The sequence below is a fragment of the Balearica regulorum genome, chromosome 1 (genome assembly GCF_011004875.1).
Source record: "Balearica regulorum gibbericeps isolate bBalReg1 chromosome 1, bBalReg1.pri, whole genome shotgun sequence".
Lineage (NCBI taxonomy): Eukaryota > Metazoa > Chordata > Aves > Gruiformes > Gruidae > Balearica > Balearica regulorum.
Window position 1 is genome coordinate 159,564,731 of NC_046184.1, and position 10,724 is coordinate 159,575,454.

Consider the following 10,724-nt stretch of genomic DNA (forward strand, 5'->3'; position numbering starts at 1 on the left):
CACGGTGGCTGTTTTAGCAGATTTGGGGAGATGTAGAGGTCTCGCCGAGGAAAGCGGCAATCGCACTCACTTTCTAATGTTTCCCCAGAAGAATGTTTTACACGTTATAAAATATTGCTCCTCGTTCCCCAACTATCAATAAGATGTGCATTAAAGACGATTGTTTATAAATGGTGTTCATGATCATTAGCATACATTTACATAATGCAGCCTTACAGCACAACATTTTACAGCTAAACACCTCCTAAAGCCGATAGCCCGAGCTCGATTTCTAGAGGAACCTTTACGAAATATATTTGAGGGCTTCCAGGTTTTCACCCCGCCTCTGCAGCCTTCCCCGGTGTCCCTTGGCGGGTTTGCCGGTGAGCGGGGAACCGCAGGAGCGGTTCTGCAGCCGGCTCCGCCGCGGGAGCGGGACGCGGGGCCGACCCCCGACGGGCACGGCCGGGGGTTTTATGGGGAGGGGGGGAGGCACCGCCGCCTCCCCCTGCCGCAGCCCACCCGGCCCCCCCCCAGCGCGGCGGCAGCCTGGACTTGAGCTGCGGTCGGTGAGTTAATGGGCTTTAAATTCCTCACGGCCCTCTTGGAGCTGGCACCGTCCAAAATTGTCCCAGCCCGGGCAGCCACCTTCGCTTCCCGGCGTCCTAAAAATGGGCGAATTTCCACGTGAGTCTCGGCCAACCCCTCCCTCCCCACAGTCGCAGCTCAGCTGCCTATTACCCAGCTATAAAATATTTTCTTTGTTTTATAGCCCCTCATAAAAAGAAATTGATCGGGGGGATATATTTGAATTAAGACGTATTAAATCGATGACAGATACATATCACGCTGCGTTTAAACAAACGCGGGACGAGGAGGCGTGCGCAAGGTACCGCGTAGCAGCGATACTGTTCTTCACCTCCACATCATCTCCCAGCAAACCATTACAGCTCGGGAACTCGGTCCAGCAACGTGCCCAGAATTTGGGGAGGGTGGAGGACACTGTTTGCATACACGTATAGAAAATACACGTGTATGAATCCTCGTATAAACGTACGGCTAGTTTGCGAGGAGAAGTTTTTACTGTGCAATAAAACCGACGAGCAGCCCCTTTTAAAACCCGGGGATTGTTTATTCTCGTTCCCTGCCTTGCAGCATCGCTGAAACCCCCACCAGGGCCAGGCGAGCCGGGAGCATCGGTTCGGGGGGGCGGGGGGCGGGGGGGGCACCAGCGGGTCTCGCTCCCCCTCGGCGGGGGAGGAAGCCGGGGCTCCCAGCGGGGCCGGCTCCTGTACTACAGCCCATGCCCTCCTTTTGGGAGCCGTGGGCCAAATCCTACGAGTTTTCCCCACGTGAGTAGCGGGGGGAGGGAGGAGGAGAGGGCTGGAGCCTGGCCCAGGAAATACCGGACCAGCACGGGGCTTCCTTTGGACGTGGCTCGGCAAAGGGCAGTGGCAGAGACCCCCAGATGTGCTTTGGTCAAGGGGATTAGGTGGCCAGGGAGGGCCGGGAGGGGTGTGTGGGGGCGGGGGGGTCCGCTGGCATCCCCCGCCCCGTAGCGGAGCGTCTCATCCCCTGGCGTAGCGGAGGAGCGTCTCTCGCTGCCCCGCAGGCAGGGAAGCTCCTTTTTAAGGAGCTCGGGAGCTCCAGACATTCCCAGGGGGACCAGCAGTCTAAGGAAAGCAGATGACATATCAATAAAGGCCACCTCTCCTCCCGCAGCCCCAGAGAAAAGTCACGGCAATGCTCTTTTCCCCCTTGTTTTGCTTGGCAGGGAAAGCCCCGGCCCTGCCTTTTCGGCACCCCCAAACGGCAGCATCCTCCTTTGTGCGGAAGGGGCAGTTTTGCCTCTCCACAAAGCGCTTCGCTTTCGAGGACCAACACACCCCGCACCCCAGGGACGGTCCCGTCGCTCCCCCGTCCCGTCCCTCACCTCTACCCCCCTTTAGGGGACCCCTCACTTTTTCTGTCTTTTCGTCGAGGGCAGCAGCGCCTGGCAGATAATCATCAGCCGGAGACACCCCCCACCCCCATTATCCCAGCCCACTGCCCCCCATCCTCCTCGGCATCCCAAAACTTCGAGGGACGCGGGGCGGCTCTCCCGACGGGGCGCCCCGGGAAGGAGCTGCGGGGCACCCCGAGAGAAGGAAGCCCCCAAGGAGGCGGAGAGCGCAGGCTCCCAAAACTTCTCCCTAACATGTGCTGCAGCCTCCCCCCCCGCCCCCGGCTGCTTACTCACTTATTTTCTAAAGGAAAGGAATCCTCCCCCCCCCCCCGCCCCTCGCCGCCTTCCTTTTAGGAAAACGTTGGCTGCCTTCCCCTAGTGTTGCCTTCAATCGCCCGCCGTGGGCACAAGTACACACAGCTTCGGCCTCGCGTGGGTGTGTGGGTGTGTGTGTGGTGTTACATCAGGGCGCGCTTTCCCGCGTCTCATCGATGAATGAATGATGGCAAAAAAAAAAAAAAAAAAAAAAGAAAGATAACAGAGAAGAGAAGGAAACCGAGCGCAGAGCCCGGCAGCAGCCCCACGCGTGGGCTGCTCCCATGCGAGGAGAGAAATCCCGCAGCCCCCCAAACGTAAACACGGCAGCGCAGCGCCGCCGAGCAGGGCGCCCCGTCCAGCGCCGGGGGAGCGGCAGCTGCTGCCCGCTGCCGGCGGGGGGGGGGGGGGGGGGGGGCGGCGACGGGTGCGCCCCGTCGGGACCGGCGCGAAGTTTTCAAGTGCAACTTCGGGGGGCGGCGCGGGGGGTGGGGGGTAATGGGGAGGGGGGGGGGGCGGCGGGGGCGGATCCCCGCTGCGCCGGCGGCCTGAAAGGGAGCCAATCGCGGCGCCCCAGCCGCTGCCAATCATCGGGATCCGTCCAATCCCTCCGGTGCCGTGTCCGAGCCGTATTTCCCACCGCGCCGCTGAAGTGTGGTGAGGGCTCTGCCAATCGCGGGCGGGCAGAGCGGGGCCGGGGATGCGCGGAGTTAGGAGCGCAGACAAAAGAAGTTAAAGAGCCGCTTAATATATACATGTTTTTGAAGGCGGGTAGAGGGAAAAAAATAACAACAGAGAGCGTAGATGGGCTTGGCTGTGTCGTTATGGAGCCCCCTTTGAGCAAGAGGAACCCGACACTGAGATTAGCGGATTTGGCAGCGGCTCAGCCCCATCCTCACCAGAACATGACAGGCTTCCCGGGGCTGGGGAACCACCACGTCCACCCCCACCACGCGGCCCACCTCCACCCCGGGGACGCGGGCGGAGACCCCGGCGGCGCCCTCACGCCGCTCGGACCCGAGCACATGGCTCAGCCCGCCGCCCTCAAGCTCACGCCCGAGGCGCTCACCGCCGCCGCCGCCGCCTTCGCCGCGCCCGCCGCCACCACAGCCGCCGCCGCCGCCGCCGCCACCGCCGCCGCCGCCACCACCGCCGCCGCCTACGCACCGCCCGCCGCCTCCCTCCCGGGCTACCCGTCGGGGGGGGCGGCGGGCAGGGACTTCCTCCTGCGGCGGGAGCTGCCCGCCGCCGCCGCCGCCGCCGCCGCCGTGCACGGGGCGCTGGGCGAGCAGCACCCGCCCGCCGGGTCCCCCCACCTCCCGCACCCGCCGCCCCACGGCGTCTTCATCTCGGCCGCCGGCACGTACGGCGCGGCCGACGGGGCGCACGCCGCCTTCCCGCCGCCGCCGCCCGGCGAGCAGGGCGCGCCCGCCGGCCGCCACCCGCCGCTCAACGGGCAGATGCGCCTGGGGCTGGCGGCCGCCGCCGGAGAGCTCTACGGGCGTGCCGAGGCGCACTACGGGGCCGCCGCCGCCTCCTCCTCGGCGCTGCAAGGCTACGGTTCCGTCAACCTCAACCTGGCGGCGGCGGCGGCGGCGGCCGGCCACGGGCACCCGCACCACCCCCATCCCCACCACCATCACCACCACCACCACCACCACCATGCCCACGTCGGGGCGGCGGCCGCGGCGGCCGGGGCCTTCCTGCGGTACATGCGGCAGCCCATCAAGCAAGAGTTGATCTGCAAGTGGATCGACCGGGAGCCGCCGCCGCCGCCTCCGCCGCCGCCACCGGGCGGTAGGAAGCCTTGCTCCAAAACTTTCAGCACGATGCAGGAGCTGGTGAGCCATGTCACCGTGGAGCACGTCGGCGGGCCCGAGCAGAGCAGCCACGTGTGCTACTGGGAGGAGTGTCCCCGGGAAGGCAAGCCCTTCAAAGCGAAATACAAACTCATCAACCACATCCGAGTGCACACGGGAGAGAAGCCCTTCCCCTGCCCCTTCCCCGGCTGCGGGAAGGTATTCGCCCGCTCCGAAAACCTCAAGATCCACAAGCGGACTCATACAGGTGGGTGCCCCCCTCCTCCGCCCCCCCGCCGCCTCTGTAAGCGTTTTCTTCCTTTTTTTTTTTTTTTTTTCCCCCTTTTCCCCCTCTTTGCCTCCTCTCCTACGCACCGCCGGACATGTGACTTTTTCATGAATAAGTAATTCGGCAGCACACGGGCCACGCACACGCAGCCACGCACACGCACCCGGCCCCTCTGCCCCGCACACACGTGTGTCGTGTGTGTCCCGTGTGTCCCCCCCCCCCCCCGCACCTTGGGGAGCTCCCTCCCCACCCCCTCCGCCACCCACCTCCCCACACTCTGGCACCACCGGATAAATACACCGATTAATAAATAACGCAGAGCCCATGGGGAGATAAGCAGAAGCGCCTGCGGAAGAGCGACCAGAGGATGAACGCCCGCCCGGCCCAGCTCCCGCCGCGCCTGCCCGGGGTACCCCGGGGGCTCACCCCCCGGCTGGGGAGAGCTGGGCGGCGGCCCCCCCCCCGAAGGACGGCAGTTCTGCTTTTCCTGCCGGCGGGGACGGTGCCGGGCGGGGAGCGCTTGGTCCGGTGAAGATGGGGCCGGGGGGGGCTCTTGGGGGCGCAGTTCCCCTGCACTGCGGGCGGCGGCGGCTGCCGGTACTGCCGGGGCTACCGGGCTGCGACCAGAGCTGCTGGGGCCACCCCCGTTACGGGACTTGCCTCCACTACCGGGGCTACCGCCCGCTGCCGGGTCTGCCCATACTACCGGGGCAGATACTGCTCCCCTGCCGGGACTACCGGGGCTGCCGGCGCCGCCGCTGCTACTGGAACAGCCGGTACTACCGGAGCTGCCCGTGCTGCCGGGGCTCCCCGTACTGACCCCGCTGCCGGTGCTGCCCGGGCTGCTCCCGCCTCCGGCGGTGCCCGCGGAGCCGGGGAGGAGGGCGCAGGGCGGGGAAGGCGCTTGCCGGAGGACGCTTCGCTCTCTTTGTGGATCTGAGGAGGAAACTTCAAAGCAGCTTCTGCTGCCCGGCGGGGCTTCACGGAGCGGGAGCTGCGGGAGGAGGGAGCGGCACCCCCGGGGGATGCCCCGGGGGACGGGCTGGGCCCGGTGCGGGACTCCTGGAGGGGCTCGGGGTGTGTTTGAGCCTTTGAGGTGGTTTTTTTTCTTTCTTTCTTTCTTTCGTTTTATTTTTTTCTTTCTCTCTCTCTCCTCCTTTCTCACCACCTCCGAAATACGCATTTCGATCTGGGTGTAAAAACTCTGCCGAAAACGAACCAAGCCTGGATTTATAGTGGTAGACAAATATTATTCCTCGGAGGACACTTAAGGAAGTGGAGTTGCCGTAATTGCTTTCTTGATTTATTGTGTGCTGCTCGGGAAGAGAAAAGCGGCGACCGTGCAACGTGTTGTTCCGATATAAAACCAAATGGCCCATGGCGGAAAGGATTATAGATTTTTATCTCCAGAATATGTCAGGCATGAGCCCATATGTAGCTGCGGAGACCTGAGGATGCCCAGCTTTCTGCGCCCAAAGCTGGAGGGAAGGGGGGGGGGTATCTTCTGCGGGGGGGTGCTGACACATTTGGGGGTGGGGGTGGGGGTGTGTTAATGGCACCGCGGAACGAGTTAAGCTCTGGAGGCCCGTGTTTGTCATTTAGCCGTCCCCATCTGTCATGATTTGGAAAACAAAACTTTACCGCGGACCTTTCCGAGCTCCTCAACTTCCCAACTCCGGGGGAGGGGGGGGGGGGGAAGCGAGTCCAGGGCAAGGGGGGCAGGGGGATTCAGCGGGAAAAGGCGCCCCAAAAAATAACCTAAATATATATCGGGCAGAGTTTGCAGCTCTGAGCTGTGGTCGAGCATTGCCCTGAGGCCCGGCGTGGGACATGACCCCTTACAAAGGAAATTTGGAATAGTTTGCAGCTGGGGGCTACTCGCAGCCCCCGGGAAGGTGCCCACGCGTGAGCCCACGGGGGAAGGCTATCTCCACGCAGAAGAGGCCTTTGCAACAAGAGAGCCCTTGGGGCTCGGCGTTGGGGGGCAACAGCCCCCCTCAAATGGCAGCTCGGCCCACGGGAGGACAAGGGGGACGTGACTCCCCACGCACAGCCCTCGGGTGGATGAGGGATCCTAAACCTTTTGCTCGTCCGTATCAGATTAATTAGTGTAATTTTGCCGCCTCAGCTTTAATTTAGTCATGTGCAGCCTGGGAGCAGGAGAGATTTACAAACTATTTGTTTATTACGGGCATTTGGGGGGGCAGGGGGCGGCAATAATAACACTGTAATTGTATCTTTAGGGGATTTTGCGAGTTTCTGGTACTCCTGCAGGGAAAAGAGTATGTCGGTAATACAGGAGGTGTTTGCTTGCTTGTTTTTTTCCTCGTTTTCCTCGAAAGCATCACCCCGGGAGCTTCACACCGCGCCCTGCGGCTCCAGCCCCATTTTGGGGACAACTCGGTGTCCCCACCCCCGGTGCATCCTAACGGGAACGGGAACCCCCTCCCGTCCTGCAAAATCGCTGCCCCCTCGCCGGAGACGGTGCTCAGGATCGCCAGGCTTCCCCCGACTATATCCCCCCCCCCCCCCCCCCCCCCAAAATAGGTGACCCCAAAGCCCCTCCGTGCCCCCGCCGGCGGCGGCACTGCTCCTGCCGGAAGGAGTCAGGGGACGGCGCCCGGCATCTCGCCCCCTTCCTTGGGTTGAAACCACCTACAAATGGTTAAACTCTGACGTGACGCCCTCGTCAGCTTGCCAGGGACCTTCCCCGCTCCGGGATTTCCGTGGAATTGGACGGTCGCGATCCGGAGGCTGGCAAGGAGGAGCTACCCGGGGGCTGTGCACCCCTCGAGGGCCCGGGGGAAGAGGGTCCCCTCGAGGGGTGCACAGCCCCGGGAGCGTCCCCACGCGTGAGCCCACGGGGAAAGGCACTTCCCTAAAGCCCCGACGGAGGGGGACGCGGCTTGATCCGGCGAGTCGGGGCGTCTCTCAGGGGGACTGCATCCTTGGGGTAATACAGATAGAAACCGACCAAACTCTCCGGTATATTCGCTTTGTTTCTGGAGAGGGAAAAAAAAAAGAACAAACGAAGTGACTCGAGATTTATCTCGGTGGGAGTGGGAGCGTGCGTGAAAACTCCACTTTAAACTCACGAGATACATTTTCTTACCATTTTTTTTTTTAAGGGTAAACTTGCTCTTTGTAGTGCTACCACTTCGTTGATAGGTGAGGCGATTTTAATTGAAAAAGTTGACGCGTAAATAGGCTGCGGAGGCACATGTTTCTATAGTAACAGCCGAGAAATAGCTAGTTTTAAAAAATAAAATCGTTTTCTTTTTCCATTATTATTTTGCTAAACCTGATACGATTTTACAAACGGAAGGAGCAGTAAAAATCGTCTGGTGAAAATTAGAAAACGTCCACCGAGAGAGCCGCTGGGCTGTTATTTCTGAGCGCTCAGTGCAAAACAGATCTGAAAATACGCATCAACCATGGCTAAACCGACAGCATTTTTAACTGAAGCTTCGCGATAGTCGTGACAAGGATTATCTATGCATGTCTGTCTGCGCCGGGCTCACGTGTAACATGGCAGGGAAAGAAGAAGTTGCTGTAAGAAACTCCAGTGTGCAGTACGGGGCTCCAGCACGGTTTTCTCCCCCTGGTCTCTCAGCAATAGGCATTTACTCAGCCTTATTCGCGAACTATGGGGAAGGGTCGGTCCGGGGCACAGCTATATCTACCAGAACATATATGTGTCCCAGGGTATGGTATGTCAGGAGCCGGGAGGGGGTGGGGGGGTATGAAAGGTACGCCAGGCAAACCCTCGCCGGGCTGATTTTCACAACCCCTGTATCTGTTAAGCAATGCGTAAAGCTCTTAAAATAGATCGGCCAGAGATTTTTAGACTCAAATTAGCCTGAGGTAAGCAGCTGCGGTAACAGCAGCCCGCTGCTGTCATCACCAGTGTCCGGGCTGCTCTCCCCAGCCTGCAGGTTCCCAGTACGGGCTGCTGGGTGCTCCCTTTTTATATCGGGATGCTTAAACAGGTGTTACTTTTATTTTCCCCGAACTAATTATTCGCCCAGCATAGTGCCCCATTGGGAAAGGATTACGCAGGAGATGTGCCAGGCGGGCCAGGCTGCCGGCAAACGCCAGCCCTCGCAGGCGAAGGCATTGAGGGGTTTTGTTTGGGCTCGGTCATTAGAGCGGTAATGAAGGTTTCTCGTGTGCGAGGGGAGCGCCGCAGAGGGCAAACAAGGCAGGGCCCTGCCGCCGCCAGCCTGGGGGTTCAGGTTTGGGGGCCGCCAGAGACAGTTCTCAGTTTGCCAGAACACGGGGGGAAATAGGAAGCCTCGGTCATGTCACGACTGTCGTGAGGGGGGGATGAAAAAGGGGAGAGGGAAGGAGGGAATGGGGAGGCTTTGCCCTGCTGCTCGACCCCGGAGGCCGCGCTGCGGAGGGGCTGCGCCGGGCGGCGGTGCCGCGGGAGGGCTGCGGGCAGGGCCGTGCCCCCGCCCGCCGTAACGGTGCCGTTGCTGTGTCCCGGCAGGGGAGAAGCCCTTCAAGTGCGAGTTCGACGGCTGCGAGAGGAAGTTCGCCAACAGCAGCGACCGCAAGAAGCACTCCCACGTCCACACCTCCGACAAGCCCTACTACTGCAAGATACGCGGCTGCGACAAGTCCTACACCCACCCGAGCTCCCTGCGGAAGCACATGAAGATCCACTGCAAGTCCCCGCCGCCCTCCCCGCCGCCGGGTTCCCAGGGGTACGGGGCGACGGGCCCCCCCGACGGCCCGCTGCCCCCGGAGGCCGACCCGGCCGCCGAGCCGCCCCGCGGCCGCGCCGCTGCCCTCTCCCCGCCGGTCACCAACCTCAGCGAGTGGTACGTCTGCCAGGCCGGGGGGGGGGCCCGCCGGCCCCGCACCCCCTCCAGCCGCGACACCTCCCCGGCCTCCGAGGGGGATGAGCCCCACAGGACCTCGGCGGGCAGAACCGCTCCCTAGGGCCGCGCCGCGCCGCGCCGTGCCGTGCCGAGCCGAGCCGTGCCGTGCCGTGCCGTGCCGTGCAGTGCCGAGCCGTGCCGTGCCGAGCCGTGCCGAGCCGTGCCGCCGGCGGCCCTGGCCCCGCTGCACTGGCCCCGGCTGCAGCAGAAGCCGCCTGGCACGGGGGGCTGGCGTGGAAGTGCCATCAGGTTTGACTCGCGCTATTTATTCCGTGTACGAAACCCTATGGTGTTTGTACGGTAACTAATTTAATTAAAGAGACTCGGACTTTTTTTTTTTTCTTTTTTTTTTTTTTCCCTTTTTTCTTTTGGTAAGAAAAAGCATTAATAACGCCACGATGGGCCATCTCAGCCACCCGAGCCGCAGGCTTTGCAGGGGGACGGTGCCAAGGGAGATGCCCGGCTCCCCCCCTGCCCATGCTGTACTGCTCTTGACAAGAGAAAGAGACGAGGGGGAAGGCTGCGAGCTGGCAGAGCCCTGCCGTTCCCTGGAGCGGCTCTTAAATACTTCAGCTGCCACCCCAGCGCCTCCCCTTCAGCCTGGGTAAAGCCCCAGGTTTGCAGTGGCCTCCTGACTGTAAAGCAGCACCTGCTGAAGCTCCAGCCAGTGGGGGACAGGTTATACATCCCTTAAAATAAAATGAAATAAATACATTCCCCTTCTCTCCTCCCCCCCGCTTGCAGTTCAGCTCCTTTGTAAATGTTGGTTTCTCTCCCGAGTCGTGGGGTCCCACCCGCACCCGGCATTTTCCCTCCAGCCCTCTTTCCTTCTCCCTTAGCTGTAACCATGTGAAAACGATTTAGGGAAGGAAAGACAAAAGATGCAGCACTCCCTTGCAGCTCCTCCACGGTTTGTACGCGCATGGCTCCTGAAACGGAGCTGGAGAATAAAAGAAACCCGCTGCTATTTGACAACTGTGATACTGTGATACATTTTTGGTTTTTCCTAAAAAAAACCAAACCCCAACAAAAAAACCAACGCACGAAATTGACAGAAAATTTCCATTTTCTTGGGGTTGGTATTATTATTACTCGGGTTATTATTATTAGTATTTTTTTTTAAAGTTCGTCTCGCAGAGGAAGAATCTTCCTCTTGCTCCCTCCAGCCCGGTGTGCAGTCAGTTCTTGGATGGGGGGGAGCAGACCCCCGGTCCCAGCGAGCGCCGGAGGGGAAGGGGGCGCAGGGCTGGGGGGATTTACTATTTTTTTTTTTAATATATGTATATAGGTTTATTTTACTCTCTCCAGCCGAGCCGGTGCCTGCGCGCCCTTTGCTTTTCACCACCCCCCTGCGGTGGCCGGGCAGAGTCACCTGGGAGGAGGGGACCAGAGCTGCTGGGAAAGAAACGGGGGATGGGGGAGCGGGCTGGGGTCGGGGTGCCCCCCCCCAATCCCCCCAACAGCCCAGCCCAGCGTCCGAGGGGGCGGGGGGGGGGGGGGGGGAGTACGGG

At 61.4% G+C, this 10,724-nt stretch overlaps 1 protein-coding gene across 1 annotated transcript; it reads left to right on the top strand.

The window, feature by feature from the left end:
• Positions 1–2,994: 2,994 nt before the first annotated feature.
• ZIC5 (Zic family zinc finger 5) lies at positions 2,995–9,809 on the top strand. The gene is given in 4 exon segments (XM_075742951.1): positions 2,995–3,329; positions 3,331–3,400; positions 3,403–4,306; positions 8,820–9,809. Coding segments are annotated over 4 exon segments (1,764 nt in total). The 3' UTR covers positions 9,275–9,809.
• The last annotated feature ends 915 nt before the right edge of the window (positions 9,810–10,724 follow it).